The 20,363-nt window shown below is 41.8% G+C and overlaps 2 protein-coding genes across 7 annotated transcripts; one reads left to right on the top strand and one right to left on the bottom strand.

The window, feature by feature from the left end:
- Positions 1–3,224: 3,224 nt before the first annotated feature.
- Positions 3,225–19,720, bottom strand: LOC124068961 (immunoglobulin lambda-1 light chain-like). Of its 5 annotated transcripts, none has more exons than XM_046407583.1 (6): positions 19,468–19,720; positions 19,051–19,376; positions 7,461–7,509; positions 4,487–4,780; positions 4,330–4,404; positions 3,225–3,770 (listed from the first exon to the last, which is right to left on the bottom strand). In XM_046407583.1, exons 1-6 carry the CDS (start codon positions 19,508–19,510, stop codon positions 3,622–3,624), a joined length of 936 nt encoding a protein of 311 aa, XP_046263539.1. In that variant the 5' UTR covers positions 19,511–19,720; the 3' UTR covers positions 3,225–3,621. The 5 variants fall into 5 exon arrangements, with proteins under 5 accessions (XP_046263539.1, XP_046263540.1, XP_046263541.1 ...); XM_046407584.1 differs by lacking the exons at positions 19,051–19,376; positions 19,468–19,720 and adding exons at positions 12,206–12,528; positions 12,620–13,061; XM_046407585.1 differs by lacking the exons at positions 19,051–19,376; positions 19,468–19,720 and adding exons at positions 12,211–12,528; positions 12,620–13,061 and having other exon boundaries at positions 7,461–7,508.
- LOC124068963 lies at positions 7,944–19,109 on the top strand. 2 transcript variants are annotated; one of them, XR_006845003.1, is made up of 4 exons: positions 7,944–8,144; positions 8,581–8,671; positions 10,062–12,090; positions 18,939–19,109. XR_006845003.1 is itself a non-coding variant. In XM_046407588.1 (3 exons), the coding sequence occupies exon 3, from the start codon at positions 10,116–10,118 to the stop codon at positions 11,010–11,012; it is 897 nt and encodes a 298-aa protein (XP_046263544.1). In that variant the 5' UTR covers positions 7,958–8,144; positions 8,581–8,671; positions 10,062–10,115; the 3' UTR covers positions 11,013–12,219. The 2 variants fall into 2 exon arrangements, 1 of the variants encoding a protein (XP_046263544.1); XM_046407588.1 differs by lacking the exon at positions 18,939–19,109 and having other exon boundaries at positions 7,958–8,144; positions 10,062–12,219.
- Positions 19,721–20,363: the final 643 nt, after the last annotated feature.

Below are 20,363 nucleotides of genomic sequence, written 5' to 3'. Positions count from 1 at the left end.
TTAATGTACAACACTGAAGCCACGAGCAGCCGCCGTTAGGTAACACCTGAACATCTCACGGCAGCCACCAGCGGCGCTCCAGCTGGTCCGTTAACTGATTTAAACGACGACAGACGGCTGTAAATCACACAGAACTGACAGTACAGACCAACTCGGCTGTAACAGACAACGTATTGACTGCTACACCCTGCGATGGGGTGATAATGTTGCTGTCAGGACGTGGAACCTGGAGAACGAGATACTGTCGCCAAACCCCATTCAGAAAAATCTCAGTTCTCGGCTGTTAACTCGAACAACTGAAATTTGTTAAGAGCAGATTTTATCCGCCAGTTACATGTTTTGATACACACAGTCAATCCGGTCGACCTGCTTTCTTTGCACTTTACTATACTTTACAATACTTTATGAAGCATTAGTTAATTTAGTATATGTTTAGTATATATATGATCTTTATCTAAAACCCTCCTAACGGGCCTTGTTTGTTTACTTTTGGACTAACCTACACTGCTGTAATGTGCTGCTGGATGCTTGAATTTCCCTCGGGGACCATAAAGTATCTATCTATCTATCTATCTATCTATCTGTCTATCCATTTACTTTAATCTAATTTGGGTAAATGATTAATAATACCTTTCTGAGTTTACAGTCAAATGAAGACTCGGTGTCAGCCATGTGGTCTTGAAATGTCAGATTTTAGAGTCTGGTTTGTGAATATGAGTCAAAGCCGACGATCTGCCGACCTGGGTCTGTCCTCTTACTATTTCTTATCCAAAAGATGTCACTGCGTTTTATTTTGTCTGTAAAATAGGAGGGAAGAGCGTCCTCGCGTCGTTATGGCAACCATCATCACCTGGTTGCACCTGCACATCCTGTCCACAGGGGGGCGCTGCTTCTCTTTCATGTTTAATCAAGATTCAAGATGCAAGCATAACGACATTTTGTACAGATTCTCGGCTTACAAGCACACGTATAAATAGCAGCAGAAAAATTAAAAATGCACACTTAGGGAAAATATAAAATACAAAGTAAAGAAAATAAAGTGCACTTAGTGCCAGTCTATGGTATGCTGTGAGTGTTTGAGTGTGTGTGTGTGAGAGAGGGTGTGTGTATGTGGAGAGAACCCACACTGAGAGGATGAGGAAAAGCTTCTTCCTCCAGACCATCCGTGTGCTCAACAGTGAGCGTTAATCTGGACAATCCTGCTCCCACCTGCACTACATGTAAATACTGTACATGTAAATACTGCACATTTTCACATTTTTAATTTTACTGATTTATAAGGTTTCTGTTTTACATTATTTAATTTTGCTCTTTCTATTTTACTTACCTATTTTTCAATAGCAGGGACAAAAAGAATTTCAGTGCACATTGTACTGTGTATGATTGTGTGTGTGACAAATAAACCTATCTTGTATCTTATCTTGTACTGGTTGTCGTTCCTCCAGCACTTTCACATGATGAAAATGATCCGACTGGAACACACGTGTTGCTCAGCATTCATAGAAACACACTGACATTTGTTTGGTTTGGTTATTCATTTTAAAGGAAATTCATGAATTTTTTTTCTTAAAGCATTAACTAAGCAAATAAGCTGCAGTTTTATAGTTTTATAATGTGTTTACACTTTGAATTAAGACAGCTGAAAGGAAGTCAAAGCACAGCTTTGTGTGTGCTGAGGGCTCAGTGGAAAAAAGACTAAGACACAACAAGAGAACAAACAAAGACCTTCAGAGACGAGTGCATCAGTGTGTGCAGCTGCAGATACGAATCTGATCTCAGTGGTTATTAGAATTAGTATTCATACGAAACTGTTGACGGTGAATCAACTCGTGGTTTCCTGCAGCAGACGGGCTGTGTGGTTTTCTACTCTGTGCTCACCTTCTCAGCTTCCATCTGTCACACAAACAAACAAACACACAAGAAGACAAACACTCACAACACATTCAGGAGACACAGTCAACACGTTAAAATGTCACGTTTTATGAATATAAAAACCAAACACAAACAACCATGTGCTTTATGTACAAAACCACATAAACATCCAACGTACACAAAACATCCTTCTGTTTGTTGTTAAGATCACAACAAAAATGTACATTTATTGTAAGAGTTTACAAATATTTACTTTACGCTTTTTACACTACATGTGATATAATTCTTACCTTCATCATTCATGCAATGTTTATTTATTTTATAGGGTAAGAAAATAATTATTAATGAGAAGAAAAGGAAGAAGAATTGTGTGCATTTATATGCCTACTCTGTATAATTACACATGCTAATCCCTTCAACACTCTTGTAGGCTAAATCCTTTATTATTATTATTATTATTATGACTGAATTTTCTCTTTAATGAAACAGAAAAAAGTCATTCATTTTGCCATTGTACATACATGCTTTTTATATTCCGCATTAACTTTCATTTATTATTGATTACCTTCTCAAGTCAAAATTAAAATTAAAAAGTGTTGATATGATAATATAATAAGCATTATTATTATATATTAAAAAATAAAAGTAAAGGTTTATTACTAATTATTTGCTGCAAATAAAGAAAAAACATTTTTTTGGTGTTTCTCAAATCTTCTGTCATCTCATAAACTCACTGATCAGACCAACAGAATCGTGTTGTTTCAGCCCCTCACAAAACAAACTGCTGAATGTCTTTGTGAAGCAGAACTACAGCGTCCATGTTGGTTCAGCTCAGGTCTCACAGTGAGGTTCCAGCTGATAAAAAAGCTGCCGTCGGAGCCGTCAGAGTCGTCTGTCCGTCTCCATCAGGGCTCAGTTTCAAATAGTTCACCTGGTTAACCCCACTTAGCCACTGTGCTGCTGTCAGTGACCTTCTAGCTTCAGTTGTGATCAGAGTAGCTGACTGAGCTTCACTCGGGCTCCAGGCTCCAGCATCATTTCATTAGTTTCTCAAAATAAAAACAGTCATCATGTTGCCAGCGTTCAGACTTGAGGCCGACTGATGAATCTGCTGTGTAATCGTTTCATAGCAGCTGTAGCTTGAGAGCAGCTCTGCTGTTTGTTCATGTGTGTAAACAACAGTGTCATCAGCGTAGAGTTTGACATCCACACTGACACAGTTATAAAAGGGGCTCAGCACTGACCCTGGTGGCACAGCCACACCTACTGACTTGTACATAACAGCTATGTGTTCATGTTTGCTCCCTGCCAAAGTGAAATCCATAAAAACAAGGATGTTTCCAAAACACAGACGCTGTGATTTTTCACTTTATTGAGATTGTTACACTGAAAGAATTGGATAAAACTGCCTCACTCTGCATAATGTATTAAAAAGAAACACAAGAACAGAAAAATATAATCAGTCAGATAACAATTCAGTTTTATTTTATACTATTACACACGTCACAATTCAAACTAAACTACAGCATGAAAACAACACGATTACACAGAATTTACACTCACTGACTGCAAACAATATGTGTATACATGTATTTATATTGTTAGGATGACAGTTTCTGAACTGTCCATAAAAAGAGATTTTACAACCAACCACAAAACATGAAAACTGACATTTGTGTCTGCTGATCAAAACGTTGAATGAGATCAATTGTTGAGATTTGATGGTGAGAAAAGGTGAGCAGAAAACAGTCAGTCAGCATGTGTGCAGCTGGTGGACGGTCCCTTGTTTCTGAGGATCATCAGCAGAGAGAGTCCATAGCAGTACACCAGACTCTTCACTATCAGCACTGTGTAGAGCACACAGAGCAGCTTCACCCTGCACTGAGACTGGAAGGACACTGACAGACAGACAGACAGACAGACAGACAGACAGGTCAGTTTTCTCCACACTGTTTCAGTCTGTTCAGATGTGTGAATGTCAGCAGAACATCATCAGATATTCATCAGTAAAACTTGGACTTTTCAAAGATCGGACAACCAGCCTCACATGAAGGCAGGAATCGACTGCAGTCTGAATGAAAGCTCAAAGGCCCTGATTAGGTACAACAAGTCAGGAACCCGACAAGCTGTTTAGTTATCTTAAAGAGCATCTGGTCTTCTGTTTGATCAAAACTACCAGAGGCAGCCTTCACTTCACTACACCCAGTCATTACATTCATTCTTAATACAGCAACATTTAGTAAAGTCGAGCTTTAGAGTTTCATATCCCCTCAAAGGCCAAAGCGTAGTCAAGTGTAACTGTAAAACGTGTTGTGTGTCAGACTGTGGAGTGAAAGCTCTCTGACTGGGATCAGTTGTGCTGCTGGACTCTAACATGATGATGTTTAAATGCTTCAGTGAGCAGACTGCAGCAGAACATTGGAGCTGTCCATGCAGAGAGGCACCAGGTGTTCTTACACTCAGCTTGCTGCACAACTGCCAGGTCTGGTGGCTCTCTCTCTGGAGGACAGGAAGCTTCTGGAGCAGGAAGCTCTGAAACAGAAAAGGAGTCAAACAGAAATGTCAGTCCTCTGCTCCTCTGCTCCACATGAAGCTGATTCATTACCTTCATTACCTTGTTCTGTTTGGGCCTCCACTGTGCCCCCCTCGTGCTCGACGTAGCAGCGGTATTTATATGTGTCCAGATCGTCAACCAGTCTGACGGCGGTGGTGCGTCCCGACTCTGGGAGCTCCAGCTGCTCTCCCTCATGAGACAGGAACTCCTCCACAGTCTCGTTCTTCTGTCGTCTTTTCCAGGAGATCTTGACCCGAGGAGGAAACATGTGTGAGGCCACACACAGCAGGGAGCCCTTCCTGTCCAGGTGGGCTGCTGGGTACACGCTCACCACGGGCTTCACTACCTCCTCATCTGCAGTTTGACAGCAGCAACAAGCAGCACAGACACACATTCACACAGTCAGCAGCAGCTTCCAGCACTGCGCTGCATTCAGGCTCATCCTGGAAACTTTGATTTAAGGCTAAAGTGATCTGGATTCTCAAACGTTTTCATCTTACTTTACTGATAAAGTGGGGAGCTTCTGTGAGACTCTGTGAGAGTTTCTTCCAGCCCCCTTGATGTGACACCAACAGAGTTTTATTGAAAGTTGTTGATTCTGTTTTGCTCTGCTTGCTTTTCATTTTTAACAATCGAATGTTTGTGTTCCTGATTATTTTACAACTGCATGTGTGAATGCGCTGCTAAAAATCAACCTGGTCTGGTTGCCTGGTCTGGTCTGGATCTCCAAGTTAACTAAATTGTGTCGAAGCAACTTCTGCCAGCACTGCAATGTAACAATATTTTATTCTGGTTTCACATCACTGAGACTGCCTGCCAAAGGTGACCAATGATGTTTTAATGGTGACTGATGATGTCATGTGCTCAGTTCTTGCAGGCTTTGACACTATTGATCACAACATCCTGTTGTGCAGACTGAGGCTCTTGGTGGGGACATCTGGCACAGTTTTACACTGGGTCAGTGAATTAAAGATATACAATATACTATAAGTTATTGTATAAATATTCACCCCCTTTAAAGTGACTGACCTAATTCAGATGAGTGCTGTGAATGTGTCTCAAGTGATTGTAGTATAAAGACACTTGTGTCTGGAAGGTCCAGTCACTGGTTAATCAGTAATCCAGTTGGTGTATTTCCAACAATTACCCCATGAAGACAAAAGAACAGTCCGAGCAACTCTGACAAAGGAGCTGTCGTTGTGTCGCAGCACAAATCAAATCCTGCCATCTTCTGGTTCCCTTTTATCAGCCGGTTGCAACCAGTCTTGGCATCTGCTTTCACTGTAAGTTAAGTTTTGAGCAGCACAGCACAAAGTTTGCTTGTATCATCTTATATTCATATCATATCATAACTTTTATGGACACAGAGTCCTTTTTAACATGCTTTTTTCTCATCATGTCCGGATTGTAGCACATCCAGATTTTGATGTCTTTGTACCGAAAACAAAGCTCACCTGCTGGGCTTTTAAAATGGAGCAAGACATGGGATCACTTAACTCCCACTTTAGTTTCTTTACACTGGCTCCAAGTGTGTTTTAGAATTGATTTTAAGTTTTTACTACTTTCAAGACTCTGGAACGACCCGTTCAAACAGATCAGGTCAGCTGAGTCAGAGACACTTTTTGACTCCTTTATTAAAACATACTTTTATCAGAGAGCCTCTCCTGAAGTCACTTGGTTTTAATGTTTTTATGAGTTTGTTTGTTTGTTTGTCCTGTTTCACCTGTCTTCTTGTTTGTACGCTTCCTGTTACTTATTTAGATGATTTTATGACTTATCTGTTTTATTCTGTTGTTTTTGTGAAACACTACGTAATATAAATTGCTATTTAAATAAAGGTCATTATCATTTTTACAACTACTACAAATAATAACAAAATATGATCTAATTGATCCCATCAGAAAGTAGAAAATCATTTTACCATATTAGTGTAAATTTACATTGTATAATAAAGGCCATATTTACCTTTACATTAAATACAACCAAACGCCGCCGTGAGCCGTGTGACGGCCACAGGAAGAGGACGCAGAGCGGCGGGATCATTTTTATCTTTTGGGTGTAGACGCAGACAAATAATTTTATATCTTGTTTTAGTTTTATTTTTTTCTGTTTTAAATTAAACTGTTTGTATGTTCTAATATAAAACAGTTAGACATTTAGCGCTTTACTCTAACCACTGAAGAACTAATCAATACATCAGTACATTATCAATTACAAAATTATCTTCATTACAACATTATTCATATGCAGTGATATGTTTGGACATGTGAACCGAATATAAGAATGCTGTCTCATATTAACAAATGACTTTATCTACGTCTGACGGGAAATTACCGTAGAATCATCACATAACTTAATATCATGTAATGTATTATAGTTATTTCTTGTTAAAACTGCATATATTCATATTGATTTAAATGTATTTACTTTTATAAATTTGAAATACTGATGACATAATGTTTCTATTAAAATGTTCCCATACACATATATGAATGTGTGTTATCATATATAATCAAGTATATTGTTTGGCTTCATGTATAATTTTAACTTCACTAACAGACACATGAGCCATCTTATAAAATTCAGCTGTCATGAGGAACATTTTACATCAGAATTACTTATTAATTATCCGACACAACGTGTCTAAAGTTTTATTCTTTTGTATATTCTGACACAAATTCAATTCTGTTTAATTTCATAAATGATCTTGTTTGATAAAAACAAGAGATGGTGCTGAATTACTGACGTGATCAAATACTGTATATTTGTAATGTTGTCAGCAGGATACTTTTTCTATATAAATCAGTTCCATCTGAAGCAGAAATAAAGAATAAGTTCAGTTGTGCAGTGAGATTTAAACATCTTTTCAGCAGTTATGAAGCTTTTTGATGTCACAGCAGCTGCAGGCTGCAAGAATTCTCTACTAATGAAGAGAAAACTAACATGTAAAGCCTGAAGCAGCAGAAACTCATTAAAAACACATTTTCTACTTGTTCAAGAAAGCAACTGAAGGAACATGAAAGTTTATTCTTACCTGTTACATACAGTTTAGTTCCAGAGCCAAAGATCAAGTACCAATATCCCCCACAGTGAAACAGAGTGATACAAAAACCTTCCTGCTGCTGAATGTGTCAGCTGAGGTGAACGAGTCCACATGATGAACCAGGATCAGATTTCAGCTCCATCATGTGTTTCTCTAATGTTCATATCAACATGACTGTCTCTTCTTCTACTGTCTTCTTAGACACAGCAGCAGTGTTGCTCTGTGGATGGTCATGTCTGTGGCTCCACTGCTTTAGTCCACATGGACTGGACCTGGACCAAAGGATGGACGGATGGACAGACGGGACATTTTCTACAGACATTCTTGGTCCTCAGAGGATGAACTTCATTCTTTGACTTTGTCGATTCTGAATTTTCCTCTAAGCTGTAAGCCAGCTGTAATTCCAGCTACTGAGTTACTGTAAGTGTATTATTATTGTTTGTATTGTATTTGTTTGTATTATTTGGGGTGTAGTGCCCTTTAAGGGTTAGGACGGCACCCTATGACACTTTTTACGACATTTCGGGTGAGTTACGATAGCGACCCTGTGAGAGTCGTGGGCTGAGACGGCCAGGGCTGCAGTGTGAACTATTTCCTTTCTCTTGGATTGAAGACCGTTTTGGATTTCATTTCATTTCATGGACTGACAGAAGGACTCAAACTAACAGAAAACGGGTACGAGTTTGATATAATCCAAACAACATTTAATTTTGTATGTTACTTGATGAAAGTGTGTTTTCTATGTTTAGACCAGGGGCTCTCAAAGTTTTGGTAGCTGAGGGCCAATTTAGGAACATAAAAAAAGCACAAGAACAAAAAGCAATTCGCAATTCCAGCTACAAAAGCACCACAGGAAAACCTGCAGAGACAGACACAGACAGACAGAGACACACAGAGCGGGAGGGGGAGAGAGAGAGACTTTTAAAATAGAAGCTTACCGAACAAGTTGTCATCATCATCAATATCTATCATTGCCTATCATCAATAAGCTTGTCATGAAGTCACACTGTTACTAGTTTAACATACCGTTATTTATTGGCATGTGGTTTGTGGTGCTGTTTTCGCTTGGCCACGATTCCTCTGATGTCTGGCTCCATCTCTGTCGTTGCAGTACGAAGGACATCATGTAGATGGCCATCTGTCAGTCTGGATCTCAGCTTGGATTTGTTGATGGCCATGGTGGAGAAGGTCTTCTCACAAATGTATGTGCTTCTGAATAAAGAGCCTATTGTGATGACATGCTGGCGAAGTGCAGGGTATGTGGATGGGGAAAGTCCTTTGTAGAGCTCGATGAGGTTCTTCTGAGCCTCGGAGCTCTCCTGCAGGTCGATGAGCTCAAACTGCATTTCTCCAGGCTCTTCCTCAGGGACACATGAGAAAGGATTTTGGAAGAGGCTGAATGACTTGTCGTGGTCCCTGAAGTCAGAGAAGAGATGGTCGAAATCCTCTCTGAGTTTTTGATGAGGTTATGGTTCTTGTCTGAACGCAGGTCACATAAAACGTGGCACCCATCTGTGTCTGTGTCAGCTACCAGCGCCTTGCAGGCGGGAAAATGGGTTAGATCTCCCTTCTTGAGCTGTCCCTGCAGCAGTTGAAGTTTTCACTGGAAAGCTTTGACGTTGTCAAATAGTGTGGAAATGAGCTTCCTATGGCCCTGCAGCTTCACATTGAGATCGCTGAGACAAGTATTCAGGTCAACAAGGAGCGTGAGGTCACAGAGCCATTTAGTGTCACTTAACTGTGTCACATCTTGTCCTTTTGACTCCATGAACTCTCTTATTTCTTTCCTCAGGTTAAAAAAACGCTTCATTGTGGCACCTCTGCTCAGCCACCTGACTGCACTGAAGTATATGACGTCACCAAAATCCATCTCTGATTGCTCCAAAAAAGTCTTGAATTGGCGGTGATTCAGACCTCTGGACTTCAGGAAATTAACTGTCTTCACAACAATGTCCATGACATGTTTCATTTCAAGTGTTTGAGCAGCGGCCCTCGCTGGTGTTCTTGGTGTATTATACAGTGATAACTGATTGGTTTCTCACCTCCGTTGTTGGCCACTTTCTCAGAGAGCAGCGACACTGCACCTGTCTTTCTTGGCTATTTCTCGAGCTACCACGTAGCTAGCCTCTGTCACAGCTTCACCGGGTTTGGCCAGAGTTGTGAGCATTGACTGCTGTGCAGTGTAGCCTCTTTTCAGTTGCTCTTACTGGTGCGCTCATCATCTGTGAATTTGTCATAGCTGATTTGTAACATAGTGGCGATTTATATTGAAGTCTTTGAGCACTGCGTTAACCTGCTTGCGGATCAGGCACATGACTTTATCCGACCTGTGAGGTACGACAAAGTACGCGTTTGTCCACTTATTTTGAAATCGCCTTTTCTCCTCACCGACACACACTAATAGAGAGATAAATGCTGCACAAAGGCTATCATTACCATCATCCACGTGGATGTTGAAATCGCCCATAATAATTCCTTTATTAGTTTTAAGGACGACACTCGATAGGAACTCTGAAAATTCCAGTAGAAATTCAGAGTATGGGCCAGGAGTGCGGTACACTACAACAATAAAAACTGGTTACTGTTTTCCAGGTAGGGTGTGAGAGACTGGTCGTGTTCTGAGAGACTGTGCCGAGGAACTCACAGATGTCTTCATGGACATCTTCAACACCTCACTGGGCTGTTGTCCCCTCCTGCCACAAAGCCACCACCATCATCCCGATGAAGTCGTCTCCCTCCTGCTTCAATGACTTCCGCCTGGTGGCACTGACTCCCACCCTTATGAAGTGCTTCGAGCGGCTAGTCATGCAGCACATCAAGTCTTCCCTCCTCACCCTGGACCCTTTCCAGTTTGTGTATCGGTCCAACCGCTCGACCGATGATCCCATCTCCACTGCCTTCCACTCAATCCTCACCCATTTGGAGACAAGAGACTCACACGTTAGAATGCTGTTCATAGACTTCACCTCAGCATTCAATACAATCATCCCTCAGCAGCTCATTCACAAACTGGACCAGCTGGGGCTCAACACCTCTCTGTGCAACTGGCTGCTGGACTTCCTGACGGGGAGACCACAGGCGGTTTGGGTCGGCAGCAACACCTTCAGCACCATCACGCTGAACACAGAGGGCCCCCAAGGATGTGTGCTGAGCCCCCACCTCTTCACCCTGATGACCCACGACTGCACACCAACATTCAGCTCCAACCTCTTCATCAAGTTTGCGGATGACACGATTGTGGTAGGTCTGATTGACAACGATAATGAGACAATCTACAGGAGTGTGGTGAGCCGCCTGGCCGTGTGGTGCAAAGACAACAATCTCTGCCTGGAGAAGATGAAGGAGATTGTTGTGGACTTCAGGAGACTGCACACCCAGCATGCTCCTCTGACCATCAACCATCAACGGTGCTGCAGTGGAGAGGGTGAACAGCACCAAGCTCCTGGGTGTGCACATCTCCAAAGACTTGTCGTGGAGCAACAACACCATCACTGGCCAAAAAAGCCCCCATCATGTACAGAGGCACCATCAAGAGCATCCTGACCAGCTGCATCACCGTGTGGTACGGCGCCTGCACCGTGTCCTGCCACAAGACTCTGCAGCGCATCATGACAGCAGCTGAGAGGATCATTGGTGTCTCCCTCCCTTCTGGACATCTACAACACCCGACTCACCCGTAAAGCCATCAGGATTGCAGGTGACCCCACCCACCCATCTCACAGCCTCTTCAGCCTGCTGCCTCAGAGGAGGAGACTGCAGAGTCTCTGGGCCAAAACCAGCAGGCTTAAGGACAGTTTCATCCACCAAGCGGTCAGGAGGCTCAGCTCCCTCCCTGCTCTGCCCCTCCTCCCCCTCTGCCTCCTGCCACAGACTTTACCCTGCACACCCCCCTGCCTCCCCTTCAGCATCTGACATCATGTGGGTAGATTGGATCAGTATGACGCAAAGTGGGGCAAATACTTAAAACTTTTAAAGGACTCCTGAGAGGGGTCACATAGTGGAGAGATGAAAATTTTAGTTATTTGGATAAATATATAACAGTGCTTCTTCTTATTTTCATTTAGTTATTTTTAATTGACCAAATATCTATTTAATTAAGAGCTTACTTTATATTATATATTTTATATATATATACACATACAATATTGGAGGTATTCCTGTTTTTTTTGTGCTATAGTATTTCTATGAACATATTTACATAAACATAAACATATTTTCTATGTTTCGCTTACACTGATGCAACTGGTGTAATGGCTGTACATGAAGAAGCACAGTGGTAGTTGTTGGCAACCAGAGATCAGCATGAATGGTGGTGGCTTGGGAGGGGTTTGTATGTTATTGTATGGTTCAAATAATGAAAATAAAACTTGTTAATCTCAAAAAGAATGATGACAAAAATGCGTCTTATTAAAGAATAACATGACTGTGCCATGAGAAACATTTTAATCTTCATCTGGAGTGTCGGCTTGTTACTTTGAAAGAATCAAATGTGTTTGTTATTTTAGCCTTTAATCTGAAACAACAGCAAAGCTGCTGGAACATCTGATCAAAGCAGAATAAATCTGATATGAAATCAATCCGTCAGTTCAGTTCAGGGTTTGTGACTCTGGCTGAGATGGAGGTGAAATATGTGAACCTGAGCTGTGGTTTACTGCTCTCTTCCTGTCACAAACACTGTTTGACATCTGCTCATCTGCTGCTTTTTGTTCAGGCTGCAGGGATCACTTCTCACTGTGGGCACCACTCTTCCAACAGGCACAGTAGTAGGTGGCTGAATGAAGGAGCTTAACTGTCTGGATCTTCAACTCACAGCCGTTCTGTTCTCTCACAACTGAGAAATCATTTTTCTGAGGATGATCGAACCTGTGCTCTATGCTACAACCACTCCTGCTAAGACGGAGAATCCTCCTGAATGTTTCTGTGTCTTTCTTCTGATACCAGAACACATAATCATTGTAACACTGGCCAGTTCCTTCACAGCTGAAGGAGACGCTTTTTCCGACTCTCCTGGTCAGTGATAACTGGTCCTGAGTCAGCTGTGCTGCCATGGCAGCCAGCGCTGTAGAGAAACAGACAGAGAGATGAAGTTAGTGTGACAGCGTTTGTTCCAGGTTGACTTTGTTGGCTCCTGATTGGCTGGAAACCCTCACCTGAACACAGACAGCACAGAGCAGCAGCTGGGAGGAAAAGCATTTTGTGCAGTGGTGTTTCCTCTGGTGAACCTGGGGAGAAGTGGCGCTCCGATGCAGCCGAGGCCAAACCAGGACGAGCTGCCGGATCAGACGAGGCCCACGTGGTTTCTAACAGGTCCTCAGACCTCCCGTCGGCCCCCACGGCCCACAGATAATTGATCGACGGCTCGGCTCGGGCTGCCGTGTGGTTTTCCGCACAGTGGGAGGTTTTAAAGGGGAGAGGAGGAGGAGCCGAGGAGCAACAGGCAGCACACGGTTAGCATAGAGATGGAGGACTGCATCCTGTCTGTTGCTGCACATCACTGACACATCACTGACTGTACACAGGTGTTAATGTGACCACAGAGCTCACTGTGCTGTCATTACAACTCCTCACTCTGGTCCAGGATTTCACATCAGAAACAAGACAAATGACAAACTCATTCAGTCTCAACAACAGAACAAACATGTGCGTCTTTCTTTTTTATTATAAGAATTTATGGAAATTTACACTCACTACATGTGATGTCGTTCATGCTTTTATTATGCATACAATACTTATTTCAGACTGGAAGATGAGAACAATAATAATAAGAAAAATGGAATAAAAAAAATCAAGTAGGTGAGTACACACACTTGCAGAGTTGACATAAAAATGTGTGTGTGTGTGTGTGTATTCATTTGTATGTATACTCTGTATTAATGATATGATCATCATTTCACCACTCTATTATTAATATTATTGTCATTACTAAATTTTTTCAAATAAACCAAAAAAGACAAAAAGATCATATTTGTGAATGTACATGTTGATCTTTCATATTCCACATTAACTTTAATTTGTTATGATTAACTTTCCAAACAAACTTAAGACATTCATTCATATTCAATTGAATTAAGACATTTGTTCATATGATTTATAATAACATACAGTGATATGTCATAATTATATATTATGATAAATTATGTATACATTGTTTCATTTTTAAATTAATTTCTTGTTGCAAATAAAAACATTTTTGAAATGTTGATGTTCTGTCGTCTCATAAATTTCTAAGAAAAACACACTTTTATAGAAAGTTTCTGCCTTCAAATTGTTTAAATTAGCATGAGAGGACTTGAAGCTGTGACTCTCAGACTGAAACAAAAACATGTGGTCCATCTGTTATCACTGATCAGACCAACAGAATCGTGTTGTTTCAGCCCCTCACAAAACAAACTCGTTCATGTGTGTAAACAACAGTGTCATCAGCGTAGAGTTTGACATCCACACTGACACAGTTATAAAAGGGGCTCAGCACTGACCCTGGTGGCACAGCCACACCTACTGACTTGTACATAACAGCTATGTGTTCATGTTTGCTCCCTGCCAAAGTGAAATCCATAAAAACAAGGATGTTTCCAAAACACAGACGCTGTGATTTTTCACTTTATTGAGATTGTTACACTGAAAGAATTGGATAAAGCTGCCTCATTCTGCATAATGTATTAAAAAGAAAGACAAGAACAGAAAAATATAATCAGTCAGATAACAATTCAGCTTTATTTTATATTATAACACACGTCACAATTCAAACTAAACTACAGCACGTAAACAACACGATTACATAAAATTTAGACTCACTGCAAACAATATGTGTATACATGTATTTATATTGTTAGGATGACAGTATCTGACCTGTCCATAAAAAGAGAAATTTTACAACCAACCACAAAACATGAAAACTGACATTTGTGGCTGCTGATCAAAACGTTGAATGAGATCAATTGTTGAGATTTGATGGTGAGAAAAGGTGAGCAGAAAACAGTCAGTCAGCATGTGTGCAGCTGGTGGACGGTCCCTTGTTTCTGATCATCGGATCATCAGCAGAGAGAGTCCACAGCAGTACACCAGACTCTTCACTATCAGCACTGTGTAGAGCACACAGAGCAGCTTCACCCTGCACTGAGACTGGAGATATGAAAGAGCAGGAACCTCTGAAACAGAAAAGGAGTCAAACAGAAATGTCAGTCCTCTGCTCCTCTGCTCCTCTGCTCCACATGAAGCTGAATCACTGCTCAACACAGTCACCAAGCCTTCATTACCTTGTTCTGTTTGGGCCTCCACTGTGCCCCCCTCGTGCTCGACATAGCAACGATATTTATATGTGTAGTGCGGGTCACGATCAACCAGTCTGATGCTGGCAGTGCATCCCGACTCTTTGAGTTTCAGCTGCTCTCCCTCATGAGGCAGGACCTCCTCCACAGTCTCAGCCTTCCTTCGTCTTTTCCAGGAGATCTTGACCCGAGGAGGAAACATGTGTGAGGCCACACACAGCAGGGAGCCCTTCCTGTCCAGGTGGGCTGCTGGGTACACGCTCACCACGGGCTTCACTACCTCCTCATCTGCAGTTTGACAGCAGCAACCATCAGAATCAGAATCAGAATCAGCTTTATTGGCCAAGTTTGACTCCGGTTAGACTTTGCTCTCAAGTACAAAACAAACACCTAGCAGTAAGAAACATATACTATATACAATAAGAGGAAGATAAAAATAAAAACAATATTTACAATAAGAGTGAATCTGTGGAATAGTGCAACGACAGTGTAGGTAGACTAAGATTTTTAAAAATAAATAAATAAATACAGTTCAAGGCAATGCTGTGGAATAGACAGATAATAATGATCCTGTGTGGTTAAATAAATGAGGTAGATGAGCAGGACATTTGTGACTGTCATAGTCCAGTGTCAGGATGGAGGCTGTTTCAGAGTGTTCAACAGAGTGACTGCTTGGGGAAACAAGCTGGCTGGTTTTGGCAGACAGTGACCTGTATCACCTACCAGAGCGTACCTGAACACTGTCATCTCCACAGTCTTAATCGGATAGCAGCACAGACACATTCACACAGTCAGCAGCAGCTTCCAGCACTGCACTGCATTCAGGCTCGTTACTGGCCCATGACTGAAGCTTATGTTACCTGTGACAGCAAAACTTTCAGTAAAGTCACAAAATGAAGTGTGGGGATTGGATTAAGTGCAGCGGACCCTGAGACGATCACAACCAACATCTGGTGAGCACGCAGCCCGACCAGCCGGACCAAACGCCGCCGTGAGCCGTGTGACGGCCACAGGAAGAGGACGCAGAGCGGCGGGATCATCATTATATTCTGGGTGTAGACGCAGACAAATAACTTTATATCTTGTTTTGGTTTTGTTCTCTTCTGTTTTAAATTAAACTATCTGTGTGTTCTGTGTGTGTGCAGCATGAACTTACATTTCACTGTGCAGCCGTGTGTCATAATCTGACAAATATTATACAGTTAGACATTTAGCGCTTTATTCTAACCACCACAGAACTAATCAATACATCAGTACTTTATCAATTACAAAACTGTCTTCATTACAACATTATTCATATGCAGTGATATGTTTGGACATGTGAATGTGAACATGAGACTGCAGTCTAATATCAACAAGGAACGTTTTGATGTCTGACGGGAAATTACTGTAGAATATTCACATAACTTAATATCATGTAAAATAACTATAATGTATTATAGTTATTTCTTGTTAAAATTGCATATATTAATATTTACTTTGTTATGTACTTTGTAAAATATATTTACTTTTATATATTGGAAATGCTGATCACATAATATTTCTATTAAATGTGTTCCCATACGCATATATGTGTGTGTGTGTGTGTGTGTTATCACATATAATCACATATCATATACAGAAATATTTAAATGAGTCTGTACACATTCTATTTATTTTAATATTCAGGATCTGCTTGGCTTCATGTATAATTTTAACTTCACTAACAGACACATGAACCATCATATAAAATTCAGCTGTCATGAGGAACATTTTACATCAGAATTACTTATTAATTATGCGGTACAACATGTTTAAAGTTAAAGTTTAATTTCATAAATGATCTTGTTTGATAAAAACAAGAGATGGTGCTGAATTACTGACGTGATCAAATACTGTATATTTGTAATGTTGTCAGCAGGATACTTTTTCTATATAAATCAGTTCCATCTGAAGCAGAAATAAAGAATAAGTTCAGTTGTGCAGTGAGATTTAAACATCTTTTCAGCAGTTATGAAGCTTTTTGATGTCACAGCAGCTGCAGGCTGCAAGAATTCTCTACTAATGAAGAGAAAACTAACATGTAAAGCCTGAAGCAGCAGAAACTCATTAAAAACACATTTTCTACTTGTTCAAGAAAACAACTGAAGGAACATGAAAGTTTATTCTTACCTGTTACATACAGTTTAGTTCCAGAGCCAAAGATCCAGTCCCCCACAGTGAAACAGAGTGATACAAAAACCTTCCTGCTGCTGAATGTGTCAGCTGAGGTGAACGAGTCCACATGATGAACCAGGATCAGATTTCAGCTCCATCATGTGTTTCTCTAATGTTCATATCAACATGACTGTCTCTTCTTCTACTGTCTTCTTAGACACAGCAGCAGTGTTGCTCTGTGGATGGTCATGTCTGTGGCTCCACTGCTTTAGTCCACATGGACTGGACCTGGACCAAAGGATGGACGGATGGACAGACGGGACATTTTCTACAGACATTCTTGGTCCTCAGAGGATGAACTTCATTCGTTGACTTTGTCGATTCTGAAATTTCCTCTAGCGCCACCATCTGGTCAACATTTTCATGTGACACCAGAATGTTACATGACTCCCTGATTCATATTCTACACGTTTGACTTAATTTTATAACAAAATCTATTGTACATTTACTGTGGTTGAGGAAGAGGAGTCCCTCCTGAGACTTTCTTCATCTGATGGAGGCTGTTGTATGCTGTACAGACTGTAAAGCCCCTTGAGGACATTTTATGATCAGTGATGAATAAAACTGACTTGTGATGAAAACTGAATTCACTGAAACCTGAGGAAACAAGCCCTGGTTTCCTGTGTGAGGGTGTGTTTGACCTGTTGATCGACTCTGAACCACCTCCTCTGCTTTTCCCTCACTGAGGTTCAACTCATCACGTCTTCCCAGACTCTCTGCCACCTGCTGTTTGTGGACTCTGGGGCTGATGAGAGTTTTACTGATTGGAGTCCAACCAAAACCAGTGTCTCAGCTGGATGATCCGGGGCAGGAAAACAGGAGACCTCAGGTGGACGGCCTGGGGGCCCAAGAAGATGGAACCCTTCTGGAGGTCGATCTGGAGGCCCGTGGCGACACTGCTGAAACCGCCCAACAGACTGGTGATGATGCAGGAGCTGACTGACTGAGCAAACCACTGAGGGGTTGTGGAAGTAGTTTGCCACCAACTGGGGTCCAGAAAAGAAAACAGCCTCTCCATGCTCCTGGGCAGCTGAAGCTCTGAAGCAGCCAGGACCCTGACAGCACTGGACTGCAGTGAGACCCCCATGGCCCTGAGCAGCAGTGAGGCCGGGATGCTGAGCACTGAGGTTTAGCATACTGGAAGGTTGAGGGGCTGAGCTGGTGACTACCTGACTGGCAAGCAGGCTGGAGGGTATCCCACTCAGGAACTGGAACTGGCTGAAGACTAGCAGGTCTGTGACCAGCCAACCAAGGGCCTGGAGCTGACCCGAGATCAGCAGGCAGAGGTGGAGGCAGGCTGGAAAACTTCTGAACTGGAGAGAAGAAACAGCCATCAACACAAGTCTGAGATCTGGGAGGTGATTTCCTGGTTGTTTTCAATAACGGTCTGAGTACTTTGACTGTGGTGACCTATGAAGGCTCCTCGATTAGAAGCAGCCTGATGAGGCTGACTGGTTTCTGGTGTGGTGTCTGTGGGGTCCATGCTGTTCATCAGTTCATACTGTTACAGAGTCACAAAATGGACGACCCACAGTGCAGACACTGACGGGAGGGAGAAGGTGAAGCAAACAAAAGAGTCCAAACAAAGAATAATCCAGAAGGCAAAGCAAACGCAGGGAAACACAGAACACAGGGATCACAAGGAAGCAGCAAACACCAACCAACTGACAACACACACAAGGAGAGCACAGGTAGACACAGACAAAGAAGACCAGACACAGGTGAGCACAGTCAGGGCGGGGCAAGCAATCAGAACAGGAAGCACAACAAAGACAGGAAATGAACAGCTAAGCAAGAGAAACAACAAAATAAAACAGAAAACCAACTGAACAGAAAAAGATAAAACTGATGATAAAAATGTGTCTTATTAAAGAATAACATGACACACTGGATTGTGGATTTTGACTATTTTAAATACAGAAATAAGTTCTATGAATATGTTAATAATAAGACTTAAATGTGTTACCTTTGAGCACGTTTGTTTGTGTGTTTTTATGAGATGGAGGTGAAATATGTGAACCTGAGCTGTGGTTTACTGCTCTCTTCCTGTCACAAACACTGTTTGACATCTGCTCATCTGCTGCTTTTTGTTCAGGCTGCAGGGATCACTTCTCACTGTGGGCACCACTCTTCACACAGGCACAGTAGTAGGTGGCTGAATGAAGGAGATTAACTGTCTGGATCTTCAACTCACAACCGTTTGGTTTATTCACAGCTGAGAAATCATCTTTCTGAGGATGATTGTAGCTGTAGTCTATGTTACCATTCCTCCTATGTATATCAAGAATCACTCTGAATGTTTCTGTGTCTTTCTTCTGATACCAGTAGACATAACTGTAGTCACACTGGTCAGTTCCCTCACAGCTGAAGGAGACGCTTTGACCGACTCTCCTGGTCAGTGATAACTGGTCCTGAGTCAGCTGTGCTGCCATGGCAGCCAGCGCTGTAGAGAAACAGACGGAGAGATGAAGTTAGTGTGACAGCGTTTGTTCCAGGTTGACTTTGTTGGCTCCTGATTGGCTGGAAACCCTCACCTGAACACAGACAGCACAGAGCAGCAGCTGGGAGGAAAAGCATTTTGTGCAGTGGTGTTTCCTCTGGTGAACCTGGGGAGAAGTGGCGCTCCGATGCAGCCGAGGCCAAACCAGGACGAGCTGCCGGATCAGACGAGGCCCACGTGGTTTCTGACAGGTCCTCAGACCTCCCGTCGGCCCCCGCGGCCCACAGATAATTGATCGACGGCTCGGCTCGGGCTGCCGTGTGGTTTTCCGCACAGTGGGAGGTTTTAAAGGGGAGAGGAGGAGGAGCCGAGGAGCAACAGGCAGCACACGGTTAGCATAGAGATGGAGGACTGCATCCTGTCTGTTACTGCACATCACTGACACATCACTGACTGTACACAGGTGTTAATGTGACCACAGAGCTCACTGTGCTGTCATTACAACTCCTCACTCTGGTCCAGGATTTCACATCAGAAACAAGACAAATGACAAACTCATTCAGTCTCAACAACAGAACAAACATGTGCGTCTTTCTTTTTTATTATAAGAGTTTATGGAAATTTACACTCACTTACATGTGATGTCGTTCATGCTTTTATTATGCATACAATACTTATTTCAGACTGGAAGATGAGAACAATAATAATAAGAAAAATGGAATAAAAAAAATCAAGTAGGTGAGTACACACACTTGCAGAGTTGACATAAAAATGTGTGTGTGTGTGTGTGTGTATTCATTCATATGTATACTCTGTATTAATGATATGATCATCATTTCACCACTCTATTATTAATATGATTGTCATTACTAAATTTTTTCAAATAAACCAAAAAAGACAAAAAGATCATATTTGTGAATGTACATGTTGATCTTTCATATTCCACATTAACTTTAATTTGTTATGATTAACTTTCCAAACAAACTTAAG

This window comes from Scatophagus argus, chromosome 13 (assembly GCF_020382885.2).
Source record: "Scatophagus argus isolate fScaArg1 chromosome 13, fScaArg1.pri, whole genome shotgun sequence".
In the NCBI taxonomy this organism is placed as follows: domain Eukaryota; kingdom Metazoa; phylum Chordata; class Actinopteri; family Scatophagidae; genus Scatophagus; species Scatophagus argus.
The sequence above is the reverse complement of the archived record's forward strand: the minus strand, read 5'-3'. Positions and strand labels throughout refer to the sequence as shown.

Coding starts and splice junctions, on each gene's coding strand:
- LOC124068961 (XM_046407582.1), bottom strand. CDS start 19,510: ATGCTTTTCCTCCCAGCTGCTGCTCTGTGCTGTCTGTGTTCAG. Junction 19,377..19,467: donor TCTGTGCTGTCTGTGTTCAG/GTGAGGGTTTCC, acceptor GTTTCTCTACAG/CGCTGGCTGCCATGGCAGCA. Junction 16,932..19,053: donor CCTGTGTGAAGAGTGGTGCC/CACAGTGAGAAG, acceptor TGTTTCACTGTG/GGGGACTGGATCTTTGGCTC.
- LOC124068963 (XM_046407588.1), top strand. CDS start 10,116: ATGTCTTCATGGACATCTTCAACACCTCACTGGGCTGTTGTCCCCTCC.